This window comes from Schistocerca cancellata, chromosome 7 (assembly GCF_023864275.1).
Source record: "Schistocerca cancellata isolate TAMUIC-IGC-003103 chromosome 7, iqSchCanc2.1, whole genome shotgun sequence".
Classification (NCBI taxonomy): Eukaryota; Metazoa; Arthropoda; class Insecta; order Orthoptera; family Acrididae; genus Schistocerca; species Schistocerca cancellata.
Window position 1 is genome coordinate 530985391 of NC_064632.1, and position 23332 is coordinate 531008722.

Consider the following 23332-nt stretch of genomic DNA (forward strand, 5'->3'; position numbering starts at 1 on the left):
AAATAAGAACACCGTGAATTCATTGTCCCTGGAAGGGGAAACTTTATTGACACATTCCTGGGGTCAGATACATCACATGATCACACTGACAGAATCACAGGCACATAGACACAGGCAACAGAGCATGCACAATGTCGGCACTAGTACAGTGTATATCCATCTTTCGCAGCAACGCAGGCTGCTATTCTCCCATGGAGATGATCGTAGAGATGCTGGATGTAGTCCTGTGGAACGGCTTGCCATGCCATTTCCACCTGGCGCCTCAGTTGGACCAGCGTTCGTGCTGGACGTGCAGACCGCGTGAGACGACGCTTCATCCAGTCCCAAACATGCTCAATGGGGGACAGATCCGGAGATCTTGCTGGCCAGGGTAGTTGACTTACGCCTTCTAGAGCACGTTGGGTGGCACGGGATACATGCGGACGTGCATTGTCCTGTTGGAACAGCAAGTTCCCTTGCCGGTCTAGGAATGGTAGAACGATGGGTTTGATGACGGTTTGGATGTACCGTGCACTATTCAGTGTCCCCTCGACGATCACCAGTGGTGTACGGCCAGTGTAGGAGATCGCTCCCCACACCATGATGCCGGGTGTTGGCCCTGTGTGCCTCGGTCGTATGCAGTCCTAATTGTGGCGCTCACCTGCACGGCGCCAAACACGCATACGACCATCATTGGCACCAAGGCAGAAGCGACTCTCATCGCTGAAGACGACACGTCTCCATTTGTCCCTCCATTCACGCCTGTCGCGACACCACTGGAGGCGGGCTGCACGATGTTGGGGCGTGAGCGGAAGACGGCCTAATGGTGTGCGGGACCGTAGCCCAGCTTCATGGAGACGGTTGCGAATGGTCCTCGCCGATACCCCAGAAGCAACAGTGTCCCTAATTTGCTGGGAAGTGGCGGTGCGGTCCCCTACGGCACTGCGTAGGATCCTATGGTCTTGGCGTGCATCCGTGTGTCGCTGCGGTCTGGTCCCAGGTCGACGGGCACGTGCACCTTCCGCCGACCACTGGCGACAACATCGATGTACTGTGGAGACCTCACGCCCCACGTGTTGAGCAATTCGGCGGTACGTCCACCCGGCCTCCCGCATGCCCACTATACGCCCTCGCTCAAAGTCCGTCAACTGCACATACGGTTCACGTCCACGCTGTCGCGGCATGCTACCAGTGTTAAAGACTGCGATGGAGCTCCGTATGCCACGGCAAACTGGGTGACACTGACGGCGGCGGTGCACAAATGCTGCACAGCTAGCGCCATTCGACGGCCAACACCGCGGTTCCTGGTGTGTCCGCTGTGCCGTGCATGTGATCATTGCTTGTACAGCCCTCTTGCAGTGTCCGGAGCAAGTATGGTGGGTCTGACACACCGGTGTCAATGTGTTCTTTTTTCCATTTCCAGGAGTGCAGATTTGCTTTTTGTTACCTATCTCCTATGAGAAGTTGTAGAGAGTGTGTTGCCTTGCATGTTCCTACATTTCTCCAGAATCCAAACTCATCTTCCCTAAGGTCAGCTTATATCAGTTTTTCCATTCTTGTGTAAAGAACTTAGTTGGTATTTTGCAACCATGACTTATTAAACTGATAGTTCAGTAATATTCACACCTGTCAGAACCCGCTTTTTTGGAACTGGAATTACCACAGTCTTCTTGAAGTCTGAGGGTATCTTGCCTGTCTCATACATCTTACACACCAGATGGAAGAGTTTTGGCATGGATGGCTCTCCCAAGGCTATCAGTAGTTGTTACAAAATGTCGTCTACTCCCGGAGCCTTGTTTCGAATTAGTTCTTTCAGTGCTCTATCAAATTATTCTTGCAGTACCTTATCTCCTACCTCATCTTCATCTAATATCCTCTACCTCATCTTCATCTATCTCCTCTTCCATTTCTCTAATATTGTCCTGAAGTACAGACTCTCTATATACTATTTCCACCTTTCAACTTTCCCTTCTTTGCTTAGCACTGGTTTTCCATCTGAGCTCTTGATATTCATATAGCTGCTTCCCTTTTCTCAAAAGGCCTCTTTAATTTTCCTGTAGATGCTATCTATCATTCCCCTAGTGAAATATGCTTCTAAATTCTTACATTTATCCCTAGCAATTCCTGTTTAGCAATTTTGCACTTCCTGTCAATCTCATTTTTTAGACATTTGTATTCCCTATTGCCTGCTTCATTTACTGCATTTTATATTTTATTCTTTTGTTAATCAAAATTCAATATCTCCTGTTTTATCCAGAGTTTCTACTAGGCCTTGTCTTTTTACCTATTTGATCCTCTGCTGTCTTCATTATTTCATTTTTAAGGTGACCCATTCATTTTCCACTGTATTCCTTTCCCCTGCTCTTGTTAATCGTTGCCCAATGCTCCCTCTGAAACTCTGAAAAACCTCTGGTTCTTTCAACTTGCCCAGGTCCCATCTCCTACCTTTTTGCAATTTCTTATGTTTTCTTCTACAGTTCATATCCAATAAATTGTGATCAGAGTTCGCAACTGCCCCCGGAAATGTCTTACAATTCAAAATCTGTTTCCAAAGTTTATGTTTTACCAGTATATGATCAATACAGTGGTGTCTCCACATGTACAGCCCTCTTTCATGATTCTTAAACCAAGTGTTAGTAATGATTAAATTATGCTGTGTGCAAAATTCTACCAGTCGGCTTCCACTTTCATTCCTTTCCCCATGTCCACATTCATCTATCATTCTTTCTTCTCTTCCTTTTCCTACTATTGAATTCCAGTCCCCCATCACTATCAAATTTTCATCTCCCTTAACTATCTGAATGATTTCTTTTATCTCATCATACACTTCTTCAATCTCTTCACCATCTGCGGAGCTAGTTGGCATACGAATTTGCGCTAGTGGGGTGGGTGAGGGCTTCACATTTGCCTTGGCTACAATAATGCTTTCACTATGCTATTCATAGTAGTTTTCCTGCATTGCTATTTTCTTATTCATTATTAAACCTACTCCTGCATTAACCCTGTTTGATGTTGTATTTGTAACCCCATATTTACCCGACCAGAGGTCATATACCTCCTGCCACTGAACTTCAGTTGTTTACACTATATCTAACTTTAACCTATCCATTTCCATTTTTAAAGTTTCTAACCTACATGCCCAATTAAGAGATCCAACAGTCCATACTTCGACCTGTAGAATGCCAGTATTGTTTCTCCTAATGACATACTGCTAAGTAGTCTCCGCCCCGAGATGCGAATGGGAAACTACAGTACCTCCAGAATACTTCACTCAAGAGGATGCCATCATCATTTAACCATACAACAGAGCTGCATTCCTTTGGGAAACATGATGACTTTAGTTTTCCCTTGATTTCAGCTGTTTGCAGTACCAGCACAGCAAGGCCGATTTGGTTGACGTTATAGGGCCAGACCAATCAATAATCCAGACTGTTGCACCTGCAACTACTGAAAAGACTATTTCCCCTCTTCAGGAACCACACATTTGTCTTGCTTCTTAACAGATATCCTTCCACTGTGGTTAAACCTACGGTACAGCTATCTGTACAGATAGGTATAGTGTCATAAATGTAAGAAATCAGAATGGTAGTGCAAACAGAGGAAACAAAGAGAGGTGGTGTAGTGATAAGACACTGGACTCCAATTTGAGAGTATGGTGGTTGAAATCTGCATCCACCTAACCATGTTTCAGTTTACCATGCTTCCCCCAAATCTGAGTTGGTTCCCTTGGAAAGGTCATGCATGGCTGATTTCCTTCTCTGTCCTTCTTCATTCCAGCCTGTGTTTCGTCTTTTTATTTTTCCTTCTTTACCTTGCCACTGACAGGACATTAAATGCTAAACTTCCTTCCTTAATTGTAGCTTTGTACAGTGTTCCAAAAACTGATTGGCTAATATCCTGCAGCTCTTATAAAGAACTATAGCTTATATCTCTAGGAAATGAGTCCGAAGAACTATAGCTTATATCTCTAGGAAGTGAGTCAGCAAATCCAAGATAACATCATTTGAGGTTAAAGGAGAAAATAAATCTTGTATGTTGCTAAGAAATGCCTACCTCCTTAATCCTTCTTGTCATCATCGGGATCCTTGAGAGTATGCCACTGTGCAATGGGGCGCCGTGGAGATGCAAGCATGTCGGACCAGTGACGAAGTTCAGTACCACTGGCATTGTACCCAAGAACAACCTTACCAATGGGTTCCGAGGTACCAATACGATCATAATCCACCACAGTTATCACCAGCTGCACTTTCTGAAAATTGAAATGAAATATAAAGTTAGTATAATATAAAAATTTAAACAGTATTCCTGATATCAAAGACTCTCAGACAGAATAAGATGATTTCTTTTAAAAATAACTAACATGTATTCCATGAAAATAATTTGAAGTCTATGTATCAAGATGTTCACATTCTGAGGAGATAGAAGACTTCTATGAAGCTAAGAAACATTCAATTGCTGAGCCAGATGCTGTCGCCTGTCCTGTTTCAGAGGAAACCACTCACTCAGCCTGCAAGATCTGAAAGTCACGGAGGGTGGGATTGCTGGTAGTTGGGAGCTCCAACGTTAGGCGTGTTATGGGGCCCCTTAGGGACTTGGCTGACAAGAAGGGAAAGAAATCCAATGTGCACTCTGTGTGCATACCAGGAGGAGTCATTCCAGATGTGGAAAGGGTCCTCCCGGATGCCATGAAGAGCACAGGGTGCAGCCAACTGCAGTTGGTTGCCCACATTGGTACCAATGATGTGTGTAATTTTGGATCAGAAGAGATTCTCTCTGGTTTTGAGTAGCTAACAGAAGTGGTAAAGCTGCTCATGTGCAACATAGTCAACAGGACCGACTGCAGACCTCTGGTACAGAGCTGAGTGGAGGGTCTGAATCAGAGGTTCAGACAGTTCTGCAACCAATTAGGCTGCAGATTCCTCGATTTGCGCCAAAGGGTGGTTGGGTTTCGGGTTCTGCTGAATAGGTCAAGTGTCCACTATACACAGGAGGCGGCTACATGGGTAGCAGGGGCTGTGTGGCATGGACTGGGCAGTTTTTTAGGTTAGAGGGTCTCGGGAAAACACAAGAAGGGCTTCAGTCACAAAGGGTGCAGGCCGAACACAGAAAGAATGTAGATACAGGAACCATTGGTATAACAGCTGTAAATTGTCATAGCTGTGTTGGGAAAGTACCAGAGCTCCAAGTGCTAATAGAAAGCACTGATGCTCAAATTGTTATAGGCACTGAATGCTGGCTAAAGACGGATATAAGCTCAGCCAAAATTTTTGCGAGGAACCTAACAGTGTTCCGAAAGGATAGGCTAAACACAGTTGGCGGTGGCGTGTTTGTTGCTGTTAGAAGTAGTTTAACTTGTTGCAAAATTGAAGTAGATACTTCCTGTGAGTTCGTATGGGAAGAGACCATTGTTGGCAACCAGAATAAAATAATAATAATAGGATCCTTTTACCGACCTCCCAAAAAAAATTCAGATGATACAGTTGCTGAAAGGGTCAAAGAAAACTTGACTTTGATTTCAAACACGTACCTGACACATACAATAATAGTTGGTGGTGACTTTAATTTACCCTCAATATGTTGACGAAAATAGATGTTTAACTCCAGAGGTACGCATAAAATATCATCTGAAATTGTGCTAAATGCATTCTCTGAAAATTATTTTGAGCAGTTAGTTCCTGAGCCCACGCGAATAGTAAACGGTTGGGAAAACACACTTGACTTCTTAGCAACAAATAATCCTGAGTTAATAACGAGCATCAAAACCGATACAGGGATTAGTGAACACAGGGTTGTCGCAGCGACACTGAATGTTGTAATCCCCAAATCCTTCAAAAATAAGCGAAAAATATACCTATTCAAAAAAGCAGATAAAATTTCACTTTACGCTTTCCCTGAAAGACAACCTCCACCCATTCCAAATTAACAGTATAAGTGTAGACCAGATGTCACTTGAATTCAAAGAAATAGTATTGGTAGCAACTGAGAGATTTATACCAAATAAATTAACAAACGATGGAGCTGATCCTCCTTGGTACACAAAACAGGTTAGAACACTGTTACAGAAACAATGAAACAAAAATGCCAAATTTAAACAGACGCAAAATCCCCAAGATTGACAATCTTTTACAGAAGCTCAAAATTTAGAGTGGATTTCAATGCGAGATGCTTATAACAGTTTCCACAATGAAACTTTGTCTCGAAACCTGACAGAAAATCCAAAGAGATTCTGGTCGTATGTGAAGTATGTTAGCAGCAAGAAACAATCAATGCCTTCTCTACATGATAGCAATGGAGATAATAGCAAAGACAGTGCTGCCAAAGCAGAGTTACTAAACACAGCCTTCCGAAATGCCTTCAAAAAATATCCGTACCCAAAGACTGGAAAATTGCACAGGTCACACCAATAGTCATGAAAGGTAGCAGGAGTAATCCACTAAATTACAGGCCCATATCGTTAACGTCGATGTGCAGCAGGATTTTCAAACATATATTGTATTCAAACATTATGAATTACCTCGAAGAAAACTGTCTACTGACACACAGTCAACATAGGTTTAGAAAACATCGTTCCTGTGAAACACAACTGACACACAGTCAACATAGGTTTAGAAAACATCGTTCCTGTGAAACACAACTAGCTCTTTTTCACATGAAGTGTTGAGTACTACTGACAAGGGATTTCACACTGATTCTGTATTTCTGGATTTCTGGAAGGCTTTTGACACTGAACCACACAAGCAGCTTGTAGTGAAACTGCATGCTTATGGAATATCATCTCAGTTATGTGACTGTATTTGTGATTTCCTGTCAGAGAGGTCCCAGTTCGTAGTAACTGACAGAAAGTCATCGAGTAAAACAGAAGTAATTTCTGGCATACCCCAAGGTAGTGTTATATGCCCTTTGCTATTCCTTATGTATATAAACGATTTGAGAGACAATCTTAGCAGCCATCTTAGGTTGTTTGTAGACGATGCTGTCGTTTATCAACTAATAAAGACATCAGAAGATCAAAACAAATTGCAAAACGATTTAGGAAAGATATATTGTGGCCAAGAGAGATGAGAAGCCCTCGCCTACCACAGTAGTACAAGTTTATATGCAAACTAGCTCCACAGACAAACGTGTGGTTCCTGAAGAGGGGCAGCAGCCTTTTCAGTAGTTGCAGGGGCAACAGTCTGGATGATTGACTGCTCTGGCCTTGTAACACTAACCAAAATGGCCTTGCTGTACTGATACTGCGAACAGCTGAAAGCAAGGGGAAACTACAGCTGTAATTTTTCCCGAGGGCATGCAGCTTTACTGTATAGTTAAATGATGATGGCGTCCTCTTGGGTAAAATATTCCAGAGGTAAAATAGTCCCCCATTCAGATCTCCGGGCGGGGTCTACTCAGGAGGACATCGTTATCAGGAGAAAGAAAACTGGCGTTCTACGGGTCGTAGTGTGGAATGTCAGTTCCCTTAATTGGGCAGGTAGGTTAGAAAATTTAAAAAGGGAAATGGATAGGTTAAAGTTATAGTGGGAATTAGTGAAGTTCGGTGGCAGGAGAAACAAGACTTCCGGTCAGGTGAATACAGGGTTATAAATACAAAATCAAATAGGGGTAATGCAGGAGTAGCTTTTATAATGAACAGGAAAATAGAAATGCAGGTAAGCTACTACAAACAGCATAGTAAACACATTATTGTGGCCAAGATAGATACGAAGCTCTCGCCTACCACCATAGTACAGGTTTATATGCCAATTAACTCCACAGATGATGAAGAGATTGATGAAATATATGATGAGATAAAAGAAATTATTCAGACAGTGAAGGGAGACGAAAATTTAATAGTCATGGGTGACTGGAGCTTGATAGTAGGAAAAGGAAGAGAAGGAAATGCAGTAGGTGAATATGGAATGGGAGTAAGGAATGGAGAAGGAAGCTGCATGGTAGAATTTTGCACAGAGCATAACTTAATCATAGCTAAAAATTGGTTCAATAATCATAAAAGGAGGTTGTATACGTGGAAGAAACCTGGAGATACTGACAGGTTCCAGATAGATTATATAATGGTAAGACAGAGATTTAGGAACCAGGTTTTAAATTGTAAGACATTTCCAGGGACAGATGTGGACTCTGACCACAATCTATTGGTTATGAACTGTAGATTAAAACTGACGAAACTGCAAAAAGGTGGGAATTTGAGGAGATGGGACCTGGATAAACTGAAAGAACCAAAGGTTGTAGAGAGCTTTAGGGAGAGCATTAGGGAATGAAGGACAAGAATGGGGGAAAGAAATACAACAGAAGAAGAATGGGTTGCTTTGAAAGATGAAATAGTGAAGGTAGCGGAGGATCAAGTAGATAAAAAGATGAGGGATAATAGAAATCCTTGGGGTAACAGAAGAGATATTGAATTTAATTGATGAAAGGATAAAATATAAAAATGCAGTAAATGAAGCAGGCAAAAAGGAATACAAACGTCTCAAAAATGAGATCGACAGGAAGTGCAAAATGGCTAAGCAGGGATGGCTAGAGGGAAAATGTAAGGATGTAGAGGCACATATCACTAGGGGTAAGATAGATACTGCCTATAGGAAAATTAAAGAAACCTGTGGAGAAAAGAGAACAACTTGCATGAATATCAAAAGCTCAGATGGAAACCCAGTTCTAAGCAAAGAAGGGAAAGCAGAAAGGTGGGAGGAGTATACAGCGGGTCTATTCCAAGGGCAATGTTCTTGAGGACAATATTATAGAAATGGAAGAGAACGTAGATGAAGATGAAACTCTACCATCTAGTGAGCAAGATGTATGAGACAGGCAAAATACCCTAAGACTTCAAGAAGAATATAATAATTCCAATCCCAAAGAAATCAGGTGTTGACAGATGTGCAAATTACTGAACTATCAGTTTAATAAGCCATGGCTGCAAAATACTAACATGAATTCTTTACAGATGAATGGAAAAACTGGTAGAAGCCGACTTTGGGGAAAATCAGTTTGGATTCCGTAGAAATGTTGGAACACGTGAGACAATACTGGCCCTACAACTTATCTTAGAACATAGATTAAGTAAAGTCAAACCTACATTTCTAGTATTTGTAGAGTTAGAGAAAGCTTTTGACAATGTTGACTGGAATACTCTCTTTCAAATTCTGAAGGTGGCAGCGGTAAAATACAGGAAACGAAAGGCTATTTACAATTTGTACAGAAACCAGATGGCAGTTATGAGAGTCAAGGGGCATGAAAGGGAAGAAGTGGTTGGGGAGGGAGTGAGACAGACATCTCATTACTGCAATTTCAAATTTTAACATTTACTTTCATTAGCTTTTTGGGAAAGAACATTTTCCTTGGGTAATACTATATGAATCCATAAACTTCCTCTTACAATCATGGTGTTGAGTAACAGCTGTGAAGAAATTGCTCAAAGATAGTAGTTACACATTATCACACACAAGATGCAGTGGGTATTAATAAACAAGTGAATGGTCAATTTTCAATAACAGCTTTTCTCAGTGGTTTGTAACTCACATATATAGTAAACAAAAATGAAAATCATAAAGCGGTGCACAAATGAAATAATAATTATTAGGTGTTACTGCATATTTGCTACAATTTTTCATGAGTCATTTAAAACTGAAATTCATTAGTGTAAAAAGTATGTACAAACCTGAATTTGTTCAAATGGCACCTCAAAAGTAAATGATTCATTATAGTAAGGGTTTAATGTACACTTCTTGATACTTGTCTTCTTTTTCTTGAGGCGTTTTCCATTCTGCATCAGTGCTATCTTTACATATGGGTCTGTAAAATGAAACAATTGTACTCATAACTATAAAAATAAGCATGTTGACATATAACTCTGTTTACCATGTGTTTGAAGTTATTTTGAGGAATAATGGACATATTTATGACAAGTCCATTTTTGCAGTCAGAAATAATATTAATTTCATTTGTCTATAACGTGAAACATACACACTAGTTAAAACTAGTTACACTTCTAAGTGAATCAAAGGAAACACCACACACAACTCACTTGGAATAACCCACTTTCACCCAATAAAAGTAATAACCACAGTTTTATAGTTTGTAAAATTACAAGTCTTGTAGTTGAAAAAGTTCTTGAAACATTACAAAGGCAGTATTCAATTTTATAATTTGTAAAATTGCAAGCCTTTTGGTTGACAAAGATCTTGAAACATTATGAACGGCAGTATTCTCACAGAGTGACAGACATAAATATGATTAAAAATCACTGAATAGTAGATGCACTGAATTGTTAACATGCACACAAACAACATTAAAAACTGTCTAGTTTTTGGACAAGTCCTTTCTCAGGAGGCATGAGGTGTATGGGTTAGGAATGTGGGAGGGAGAGGAAGCAGGTGTATGGGATAAAAAGGTACACACAGGCCTGGGTACCAATGAGTTCGTGCAGCACACAAAGATGATAATGCAGAAGGCTGGACTGGTAAAGCATTACAGCAGAGGAGGGGGAGACTGTGAGGATGATGTAGTAGGTGCAGGGTGATTGAATTTAAGGTCTTTAGGCAGGATGGAGGTGGGCGTGGGGCAGGGCTATTAACAGGAATTAAGGCCAGGAGGATTACGAGAATGAAGAATATGTTATAAACAAGGAAACCTCAAAAACAACGTGTTGCAAGGGCAAATTCCAACTAATCAGTTCAGAAAACTTGGTGCTGGGGAGATGGATTCATACAGCACAGGTTTTTAAGCAACCACTGAAACTAAGCATGTGCTCTCAGCAGTGTTTTCTGTCACTAAGTGATAAACGTTGCTCAAGCCATAGACAGAGAGTGACCATTGATTCAGGTGAATAGATGGTTAACGGTTGTGCCCACATATAATGCTGTGAAGAAATTGTAACAATACAGCTGGTATATTTCATGGCTGCTTTTACAGGTGACCCTGCCTGTGATGGGATAGGATAAGCCTAGGAAGAGACTGGAGTAGGATGTGCTGGGCAGGTAGATCACACAGATCTTGCACCTAAGTCTTCTGAAGTGTTATGTTACCAATGTGGTGGAGGGTTGGGAGTGTGTGTAGCATAGGGGTAGACCACGATATTGGTTGGGTGGTGTAATACCACTTCTCAGGAGGGGTGGGAAGGATTGTGGTTAATTAAACCTGGGGTGAGTCATTTTATCCAGTCCTATTAAAGCACCCATTGTCAAAGACTGTAGTGAGACTCACAGGTGATGCTGGAAATAAGAAAACTAATGTTAATGTAATGGCTGTGTGTGTATAGCGCAAAAGAATAAATGTCAAATACCCTACACTAGATAACATGGAACAGTTTTCTGTTCTTGAACAAAAGTAATCACCTTGTACAAATATTTTTCATTTACATGTTGATAAAATCACAGGCAACAATATTAAAATGATACAATTAAGATACTTATGTGGAACTAGTAAAATAAGCTTTTATAGGAAACTCACTGTTCTGACTTATCAAATTTACCACATCCACGTTGTAAGATGAAGCAGAATATTGCACTGTGACAGTCCAATAAGAACGCAGAATCAAGATCACACAGATTAAATTCCAGTACATCCTCCTGACATATTTAACAGCCGGCTTTGTAGAAAATGAAGAAAAGAAGATGAAACAAAAGCTATCTTACCATCTTACTTAACTGCAACTACATGATATCAGTATGGTACACAAGTACAAATACTTGAGCAAACGGAGAGGGCAGACACAAAAAGCTGAAGATATAAATTTCATATACTCTGGAGAATAGATCTTGTTCATGTTACTTGTTACTGCTGCTGCTGCTGATGGTGGTATTAGCAAGCAAAGCCATGCAAACAGCAGCTCTTCATATGTACAGTAAAAACTGCTGAAGTTCCGGCAAGTTAACAAAATTTCTTTCCTCCAAACAACTTCCTCTTTGTCAGAAACAAGTTTGAAAAATTCAGTAATATGATGAAAAGTACAGTTTTGACATTAAGCTGATGTTCAGTGATAAATCATAATTTCATTTTGCATAAATCATAAGTCCTATATTGAATGCATAAAAGTATTTGTATCAGAAAGGCCTCATTTCACAACTGAACATCTTTAGGGGCATCTGGAGCCAACGTTTTCAGTGGCATGTTTTTTTACAAAAATGAATGGATATTTTTTTTCTTTAATGACGTCAGTTACCATTCATTACCATTATTCTAGGAAATGAAACTGACAGTGGACTTGAGTCATCAAATTATGTAGTGCTCCATCAAATTTATAGGATAATGTTTGTGAATGCATAAATTAATCTGTACATATTATTTTGAGTTGCAGGCAACCACAGTGAAACCTACACTTTTTTATAAGAAGGCAGAGAAACACCACTCTTGCTGTAGAAAGCTTTGATTTAACAAAAACTTTCTACATCCAGAGTCATATTTTTGCCTTCTTATAAAAACCTAAATAAGAATTCACTACATCACTGGTGGGATATATCTTGCCAAGGATTAAGGCCTATGTGGTTAATATCACAAAATCTCCATAGGCTGCAATGACAGCAGTCATTTCTGTAGTCATGACTGATATGTAGAAATGCAGACAAGCTGAAAGGCTACTTGATACTTAAGACAAAGTGGTAATTGTATCATTTAATTTACCTCTGTAAAAATGTCACCTCTTGACATATTTCACGGATTTTGTCAACACAGTGTATGTCTATGTCAAGGAAAGTGATCATCTGGCATTGCAATAGTTGAAACTGTAAAGGTTACTTGTGTAAGTAATGCTTTTTTTAATTCTCTCTGCCTGAAAACTTATATGTAAAATCAATGAAGAAGGAAAAAACAAAAATGCATAAATTTATTGCTGCAACCAACAGTCAAAGAAAACATTTTACAAAAGTACTACAAATTTTTTTAAATAGGAAAGCTATAATTGTAACCTGAAAGTCCTCCCACGTCCATCTTCTTCAGGTTCTTTGCTTCTAAGATGACAACTGTGAGCTTGCCTGCTGTTGGCACATACCGTAGAGAGAAGCAGATGTCTCCCAGCTTGTTTTCCTGTTAGCATTAAATTCATTAAACATCATCTTAATGCTGAAAACTGACTAGTATGTCTTCCAGGCTGGTAGTATTTGCTTTACAGTAAATGAATGGTTGATCTTTATCAGTGAAATGATGTGGTCATAAAAAAATGTAGTTTCTTCCATACCTCTTTTGCAGACCCAAGTAGACAGGGGAAAAAGAAATAGGTGGCATGTCTTATGTGAGTATAGAGAATACTATACTCAGAAAAGAGAACATGATAGAAACAGAAAATACAGATTTTCAACATGATATCACTGAAGTACACACATGGCACAAGTCTAAAAGGCAAAGCTAAAAAACTAATAGGCTGTTGGGCCTACCTTTGTGTTTAACGTAGATAACCCATTAGAGCTTCATGAACAAGTGGCAGTAGCCTACATGTTTTCATCACACTATGGTATTGTTATTGTTGCTAGAGTGATTTTCTATGTAGCTAAGGCTCCATTGTGACCCATGAATGTTACATGGTGCTTCAGTCAAAGTTTAAAGTGCATAACTCACTGAGTTCTACCCAATCTTCAAACTACAAGGTATAATAGTATTAATATACTCCCATATGGAAAAATGATGTCCTCCAAATTTTTTCCACACTGTGGGAAGCATATTATTACTCAAATATGAGGATGTGTAGAAAAATAATGCCACTGAATTTTTTATGTGTAAGTTCTTAAAGCTTTTTAGATAAAATAAATGTTAAATCATTCTGCATCTTTATTCTTCATGTCTACTATTTGCAGCCCTCTGCCGGAAAAGGGCTCCGAATGGTAGCATGGTGGTGTGTACCATAACTATGTCATGCATGCTGTAATCAAGCTTCGAATTCAAAGAGTTCATCCACACATGGTGCAACCTCTCCTTCAGTGTGACAATGCCAGGCCACGTGCAAGTGCTGTGAAATATGCAATATTTTGATGCCTTGGGCTCCCTGTCATTGGTAATCTTCCATACAGTGCCAATGTGGCCCCATTGGATTTTTGTCCATTTCTGAAACTTAGAGAATACCTTCAAGGATTTCACTTTGATAGTGATGAAGTGGTGCAAGCAGAGATGAGGTGGTTGTTCCATCAACAAAGTCAAACATTCTACAGTGATGGTATCAAGAAACTGGTCTCTTATTGGGGGAAATATCTTCATCACCAAGGTGACTACATAGAGAAATAAATATGTAGACATGAAGAATAAATATGTAAAATGTTAATAATGCTTGGTTTATTTAAAAAGCAATAAGAGTTATCACATAAAACATTCTAAGGCCCTGCTTTCCAACACGTCCTCATATTTTGATGCAGTCAGAGCTCATCAATACATTGTATAAAAGTAATGGTGAGGTCACAGTTTTTTTGGGAAATGGGTGTATGGCCCCCCCTCCCCCTGTCCCCCCTCCATGGAAAGACACAGACCATCAAAATTCGATTTTGTTATAACATACACTGATAAAATTCATTTAACAGCATTGAAAAACTTCTTCAAGGCAGTTTGCACCTTCCAGGACGTGTGCTGTTACTAAGTAATATTGAAACTAACTTAGCCTGAGCACATAAATGTGGTTCCAATGGGTTATCATGTGTCATATACAGTGCAAACATCTATAGTAAGGAAGTTCAAGGCAAAACACTGACAATATCATGGCCACCATGACATTTTCACAGCTATGGAGCCTATAAGCCCATGTTGTGTCAATGTTGATGTCACTCCCTAAATAAATTACTTTACAACGTAAACAAGATTAATTAAATCCATCTTGGAGGTTGAGAAGAACAGGTACTGTTTCTCATGCCCATGTGCAGAAGCAGTATGTTGGCACTCTGTGCCATGGAGCCTAAATGATACATACTTCCAGTGACTAGCTGCCACCATCTGTGTCAGTGATATGGACATTTGACAATGCTTGCACACAGAGCAAGTAATGTAGGTGATAACTGATTGAAGTGAAAAGCACACTTGGTTTTGACACACAAACAAGTGAAAATACTAAGAAAGTACTGATGACACATGGTGTCAAAGATAAGCATGTATAAACAGAACAGAAGACTGCATTCCTACTGTAATTTGAATATTGCCTCTATAAAAACCAGTTAGCCTTTCACCAGTAATGGAAGACTTTTCCAGTATTTAATGGTTATGAAACTGCCTCTAAGGATCATAATTAAATCATAAGTGTAACAGGAGTTCCAGGACACTCTTTATAAATACACTGATCATCTGAACATTATGACCACCTGCCTAATAGCTGGAATGTCCACTTCTGGCATGGATAACAGTGGCAACACACCTTGGCATGGAAGCACTGAGGCCTTGGTAGGTCCCTGGAAGGAGTTGGCATCACATCTGTGCACACAGGTCACCTAATTCCTTAAATTCTGGGGAGGGGAGCGACGACTCTGATGCCACATTCAATCACATCACATATGTGTTCAATCGGGTTCAGATCTGGTGAGTTGGGGGGTCAGCACATCAATTGGAACTCACCACTGTGTTCCTCAAACCAAACTGTCACACTTCTGGTCTTCTGACATGGTGCATTTTCTTGTTGACAAATGCCCCTGCCATCGAGAAACACAATCATCATGAAGAGGTGTATGTGGTCTGCAACCAGCATTCAACACTCCTTGGCCTTCGTGGTGTCTTGCATGAGCTCCACTGGATCCGTGGATGCCCACATGAATGTTTCCTAGAGCATAATGGAGTTGCCGCTAGCTTGTCTCCATCCTGGATCTCAGGTGTCAAGGAGCTGTTCCCCTGGAAGACGACAGATTTGCACCCTTCCATCGGCATGACGAAGAAGGTATTGGGATTCATCAGACCATGCAATGTTCTGCCAGTGCACCAACCTCCAGTGCTGATGGTCATGTGCCCATTCAAGCCATAGCTGCTGATATCATGGTGTTAACACTGGCACATGCACGATCACCAGCCGCAGAGGCCCATTGTTAGGAGCGGTTGATGGTGCACTGTGCGTTCAGACAAACCTGTAATCTGCCAAGCATTAAAGCCTGGTATTAGTTTCACCACATTTCACTGCCTGTCCTATTTTACCAGTCTGTCCAGCCTACAATGTCCGACACCTGTAATGAGGGGTGGGTGGACACCCAACCCCATGATTTCTGGACATGGTTTCACCTTCCTGTTGCCACATGTTGAAGATGCTCACCACAGTACTCCTTGAACACCTGACAAGTTGTGAAGTTTCCAAAATGCTCATGCCAAGCCTCTAGCTTATCACAATCTACCATTGGTCAGACTAGATAGATTGCGCACCTTCCCCATTCTACACACAGACAGCACACTCACTGACACTACTACATGCACCATGCGTGTGTCTGACTAACGGTTATTCCTCGCCTGGATGGGTTTATATTGGTAGTAGGTTGGTGGTCATAATCATTCTGGCTGATCAGTTCATGAAAAGCTCTTCATGAAATGAATACCTTCATCAATTTCTGTCTTAGACATTTCTCTCACTCTTGCAACTAATAGAGGAACTGCAGAGAAAAGTAAATTAGCTGGGCCTTAAATCAGGTGCAATATTTTGAATACTGAATATGAAGTTATTAATCGAATAATGACACACAGATTCCTGATTATCATTAAAAAAGTAAATTATGACAATAACAGAAATTTTTGAAGTTGAACTTCTTATTTAAAGAGAGAAAATAAAATCTGCTGTGGCTTGAGAATATCATAGCTGATAAATGAAAATGCTATGAATGAGACAAAAAGGGGATGATAAATCTTGATGAGGGAGGGACAAGCAGGGTACTAAGGGGAAAGTTAGTTGTGAAAGAAGAAATATCGCTAAATCTACAGAATAAATTACTATTGGAAAGTCTCAGATACTGTGATACAGACTGTTATAGAATGTGACTTGTGGATCATGGCTGTTCATTATCCAGCTTGCACACTGGATCCTCTCATCTGTCACTGTTGCTTTTAGGGTTGCCCTCAAACATCTGTTGAGACTGGGATTTTATTAAACCTCCTTCAAGTTCCCCACCCTTTTGTCATTAACATTTTACTTCACATTGGTTAGCCAACCTCCTTTTCCTGTATTAAATGACCCTTTACAACATTTGTTTATTCCACTTCTTAGTTTTTTCTTCTCCTGTCTACATTCTCTTTTTTTACTTCTTGCATCTGCTACATTTCTGCTTTTTCATTCGACCCCCCCCCCTTTCTCATCTTACCGCTATCCCATCATTATTTTCTTCTTCACTAATGATTTTATCTCTTTCACTGATTTTTTTTCCATATTCTGTATTCATGGCATTCTTTTTATTAATGATGTTGCTGCTTTTTTAATTTGCTAGTTTTACTTGTTTATCACACTTGATCTGTCTAATTAAAGAGCTGATTAAATGTTGTTATTATAATTCTTTTAATACAGATAATTATTGTGATTTCAGATTATTTGTGTTTAGTCAAGAAGGATGCAAGATGAGGTTGATGAGGAAATACTTTCAATCAGTAAAAGTCTTGGTAAGATCTTCACCCAATGCGTCCTCTTCCTTTCCTGTTATTCATATATTTGTTTTACTTTGTTCCTACTGTCTGTGTGTAAAACCACTCCTGACTTCACTGACTTCAGTTGGCTCAGTAGCTGTCTTCATATTATAGTCCTTATCCCTTCCTTCAGGTTCAAGTGAATGTACATCATTGCAACAGTTATGCAGAGATGAAGAGGCTTGTACAGGATAGGTAGTTTCAAATACAGCACCAAACCAGTCATTGAACTGAAGACCTCAACAATAATAGCAGCAACAACAACATGCCATTTCCCTCCCTCTCCCAGCTTTCTGCAACCTTGTGTCATCTTCCTCCCCTTCTGATCTTCCTACATACATATTCTTCTCACATCACATCAATTCCAGCAATCTCTTGATATCAGAATTATGAGTTGAGTAATATGTCAGATCTTTTTCCAATGGATAAAAATGCTAGTTCAAAAATCCAAGCAGTCATCACTAATTTTTGATACTATTCAACACTTGGTTTTGAAGATGAGTTGAGGTCTGATCCTGAGCATTACAAACAAACTTATTTATTCATATCATTGTAGATGTTAAAAGCTAATAAGGTTATTCTTTACAAACGTTTTAGAGATGATTTATCAGAGAGTGCGATCCATAGTAACTGTAATGTTTTTGTAGTTTAATTTGCATAAATGATTTTAATGGCCTTTTTTATAAATATTTCTTTCTGATTTCACACCAGATGTTTGTGTTTGCTATTTTTATAATTTACACACTCTGGTGCCTTAAACTTCTTGAATTGCTATCTGAATCTTTATAGCCTCTGATGTTTTCTCCAGCATTAAGATATGATAGTTAGGTACAGAAATAAACCTTGCACCATGGCCTAATACTCTTAAGACAGAAATCACCAAGGACACATTCTTGAACTCTTTTCATACTAAGGATAAAAGAGAGCCAAGAAGAGAGTCACAGACTGAGTGAATGGATACAACAAACTAAAAGAAAGACAGTAGAGGCTGAGAAAAATGAAGACTGGATCATTACCATTAGATTTTAATTCATGATGTTTGGGCATCTAAGGATAGCCAAGCTTTTATGGTCTGCTTCATCTCATACAGCTTTACTTGGAAGGAGGACATTAGTCATTTTTAAAGAGTTTTAGTACATAATTTATGATTCATATAGTGCAGGCAACCAATTGAAACAAGATTTTACTACTCTAACCTGGCTTTGACAATGACTGTGGGTGTCTTCATCAGAAAATCCAAATAATTACATAAAGTAACAGATGAAATGATGTATGAGCAAAATGCTCTCATCATATAAAATACTTCATAAGAAGATAAAGTCTGATGCCACCTCCAGTGCCTGTTTCCACTTGTATCACTTAGTGGCATATAGTGTGCTATGCCATGTAGCTATAATTTTCCTGATAACTAACAATTTTATGTCAGTTCCAATGTCTGTAATTTTTTATGGTTTAAATATTATCTTCTTCCTAAGTATTTTATTTGATGAGAGCAATTGGCTCATAAATATAATCATCTGTTACTAATTGCATTTGTTAGGTTTCTGATGAAGACTCACATATCAGGGTCGAAATAAAGGTTAAAACAAAATCTTGTTGCAACCGGTTGGCTTACACAACTTATCTCATTTTCTGCATAACAGGACTGTGGGATAGTTAAAATAAAACACTGACATATAGAATGCACTACAACCAGCCTAGAAGTCTGTTTTATCTATACTATACACATTTTATAGTTTGTGTTAAATGTGTAATGAGACACATACTATCACTTTACATCTCAAAGTGATTCACAGAAAGACCTTAGCAAGCACTTATGCACAAGAACGATTTATTGTTGAAGGACTCATAATGTTGCATTTTAAATAAAAGCTGAACTCTTGATACCTGATTTCCGAAATAACTTATGTAGTCAAACAGAGGAATGTTCAGTATGGAACAACAATATGGAAAGGATAGACTGCTGTTCACCACATAGAGAAAGCATTGACACACACATAGGAAAAATGAAAAGAATGCTAGATATATTTATATTCTGGATTATGTCCTTCATAAGACATAGAAAACACAAACACAAATCACACACATGGCCACTGTTGTCCCCAGGCACTAAGCCCTGACTGCAACTGTGTCTGAGGTGAGCAGCAACCTAGTTGGTATATGGAAATTGGGGATATGGAAGAGCCTCATGGCTAGGAGAAGGAGGGATAGCAGGGCATGAGGGGGGGGGGGGGGAGGGGGTGCTGCATCTGGAGGCTGTGCTGCAGGAAGAGGGGGAGTGGGACATCTATGCACGTCCGTTGGCTGGATAGAAGGCGTGTATGGTACTGGAGCAGGAACAGGGAAGGGAATAGGCAAATGGAGGACACAGACTAATGAAGGCTGAAACTGGGGAGGTTACAAGAATGAAGGATATGCTGCAAGGGGAGTTCCCACCAGTGCAGTTCAATAAAGGCAGTGATGGTGGTAAGAATCCAGATGGGACAGAATATGAAACAGCCACTAAAGTGAAGCACATCATATTGGGTGGAATGCTCAATAACTGGGTGGTCCAGCTGTCTCTTGCCACTGTTTGTAGTATCGCGGTGACCATTCATTTGGACAGGCAGCATTTTAGTACTTACTCATGCCTATGTAGATTGTCGCTCTGTGATTATAGTTACATTTGTTGATCACATGACTGCTTTCACAGGTGGCCCTGCCTTTGATGGGATATGAGATGCCTGTGACAGGACTGGAGTATGTCGTAGTGAGAGGATGTATAGGACAGGTACTGCGTTTAGGTCTATTCTAGGGATGTGAGCCATGAGTCACGGGGTTAGGAGCAGGGCTGGAGTAGCAGTGGACAAGGATATTGCTTAGGTCGGGTGGGTGGAGGAATACTCTTGTGGGAGGGGTATGTAGGATAATGGGGAGGATATTTCTCATTTCAGGGCGTGATGAGAGATAGTTAAAACATTGGAGGAGAATGTAATTCAGTTGCTCCAGTCTGTGTGGTACTGAGTCACAAGAGGAGTGCTCATTTATGGTTGGATAGTGGGTATGTGGGGGATGGTAGCTAACTGGGGAGGCAAGTCATGGCGATCTGTTTCTAGATCTGTTTGTGATTCACATCCACTGCCCCCAAATAATTCACCTGTTAACTTTTCAGAATTTGCTAACCTCAAACCTTGACTCACCATCATTCCATAAATTCCTCAACATGGAAGCAAACCTCACATCTGCAGACAGAACCGCAATCCACAACCTAAGAACTGATCCTGATCTTATAATCCTCTGTGCTGACAAAGGCCCCACCACTGTGGTTGGGAACCACTAGTATTAGCTGGTGAAGAGCCTCTGCCATCTGTGACAAATTCCAGCTACAAGCACTTTGCCTCATGGCTCATATTCATACAATAGTCCTAGATTCTAGACCTGTATCATACATCTGCCAGGTGAGGGAAATTCCACCCACAAGCTCCTTGCCCCATGGCTCAAATCCCTACAATAGTCCTTGATGCTCCACCAGCTGAAGAAATTCGAGCTACAAGCCCCTTGCCTCGTGGCTCATATCCATACAATAGTCCTAGATGCTAGACCTGTATCATACATCCTCTCACTACCACCTACTTCAGTCTTGTCACAGGCATTTCCTACCCCATCAAAGGCAGGGCCACCTTGGAAAGTAGCCATCTGATCTACTAACTAAGCTGCAGCCACTGTGCCACATTATAAATGGGCTGTCTGTCCGCATGAGGCCACCACCAAACTGTTGCCAAGAAACAGCTGGGCCAACCAGTTGCTGAGCAAGCCGCCCAACGCAATGTGCTTCGCTACAGTAAGTGCTTCAAACCCTGTGCCATCTGGATTCTTCCCACCAACACCAGCTTATCTGAATTGTGCTGGTGAGAATTCTCTCTGCAGCATATCCTTCATTGTCACAACATTCCTGAACTCAACCTCCCTTAGTTCCCTTCCCCCACTTGCCTATTCCCCTTCCTGCTCACACATCAGTTTCAGTACTACACTCCCGTTCCATCCCATCAACTCACATACACAGCCCTCTTCCCTTCTCTCTTTCTCTTTCTCTCTCCCCCTCCCCCCCCCCCCCCTTCTGCCTCCTCACAGCCCCAAACCTTTTCCATACTCCAACTACCTATTCCTCCTAGTCTGCTGCTCACCTCAGACACAGTTGCACTCAGGGCTTAGCATCCACAAAATGATGATGACCATGTGTTGTGAGTTGAGTTTGTGTGAATTTATGTGTGTTTTCTACTTGTGATGCAGGATGTAGTCCAAAAGATGAACATCTGTAGCATTCTTTGTCATAGTGCCTGTCAGCAACTTAGTGCATCCTCTTTGTGGTAAGTAGTAATCTACCTTTTCCATATGTTATGCAGCAATTTATAATACCACAGTAATAGCTGGAGTTTTAAAGTAAACAGTAAAAAACTACATACAGGTCTCTTTAACGAGTAAATTTTTGAAGAGCACTGTCCCCTAATTTACAATTTTTTACTTAAACAAGACTGCATTACTTCCAGTATAGAACAGCACGCCACTTTCAAGTTTATATACTGAAGTTCAAAATGTTCACACAGCTGGTATGCAAAAATGCAACTCTGCTGGTGCCACACAGTTTAGAAGATGCAGAAATTGTTTTCTTCAGTAAGAACTATTTTTGGAATAAGATTTTTACTGTTGTGTAGACAAGTTAATATAGAAATTGTTTTCTGTTGTTCAGATTTCGTTTGTCTCTACAGCACTGTGATGATGTAAGTCAAAGATACTTCCATTCATTACTTTGAAGCACACTGGACAAAAAATTAGTCAAGCTCAGGGAACATCAAACTAATACCATGTAACACCACCTCTGTCTTTGATAGTGGACTCAGTTTGATGAGGAAGTGAGACCAAGAGTTTTTCCAGGTATGCCATATCCAACTGAAGAACCCATAGGTTAGATCCTGTGATGCTACTGTGTTATGGGGATAGTGATTGCTACAATTCAGACACTGTTTCAAATAATCCCACACATATTCTGTGGAAGCCCAGAGATGTGACAGGATGCCTGAGTGTTGGCAAATAAGGAACATACGCGTCCAGCTTGTGAACATGGCTGTTGTCATTTTGGAAGACTAGACGGTCCACAGAATGCTCATCATCAAGAAGAAAGTGCAACACTTGGTCACCAAGAATGTCAAAATAAATATTCTAGTTCATGTTCAAGGTAACTTGAATGAGTAAGCCCAAGTCATGGTATGAAAAAACACTCCCCAAACACATTAGACCACACTACGTGCCTCTAGTTATCTACTGTGCTATATCTGTGTTGTGTGGCCTACTGAAACCATGCAGCTCTATGTGCATCTGTGAGAAATGGTTTTTAATAAGGTACATGACTCCAAATGTCCATTGCGTGCGGCTCAGTTCACAATGTTCACACAGAAACTTGTTGAGAAGAACCTGCACTCACTGACAGCAGCAAGTCTTGTCCAGTTTTGGAACAGGCTGTCATTGGTAAATCATGATACTCATCTCTGTTCCCTGTTGTCGGGTTCTTTTCTACTACTACTGTTCACACACTGTGTAAGATGGCTGCAGCTGGTACATCAATCCTTATAGACATGTTTGACAGTTCATGTTGATACACTAACAAACTGGACTACAGCATTCACAGTGTGGGTATGGGTATGTCCAAATACAATAACTCTTTTCTACCATTCTGTCATATTAGCCCATCTTCTGAGCTGGTTCTGCACAGCTCACTGGTACATATTGCCATGATTTACATTCGTAGTTGAGAGTTACATGACCACTGGGCAGCAGT

General features: G+C 40.4%; 1 protein-coding gene across 4 annotated transcripts in view; it reads right to left on the reverse strand.

Annotated features, from left to right (window-relative positions):
* The window catches only part of LOC126091949 (synaptotagmin 1-like), a 1108877-nt gene that overhangs the window by 33650 nt on the left and 1051895 nt on the right, over positions 1-23332 (reverse strand). For 3 of the 4 annotated variants that reach the window (XM_049907282.1, XM_049907285.1, XM_049907281.1), the window contains 3 exons: positions 12876-12993; positions 9632-9765; positions 4033-4228 (listed from right to left, as the gene is read on the reverse strand). In XM_049907282.1, coding sequence (XP_049763239.1) covers positions 4037-4228; positions 9632-9765; positions 12876-12993 — 444 coding nt within the window. In that variant the 3' untranslated portion in view covers positions 4033-4036. The remainder of the gene's footprint in view (positions 1-4032; positions 4229-9631; positions 9766-12875; positions 12994-23332) is intronic. The other variant, XM_049907284.1, reaches the window with a different exon arrangement.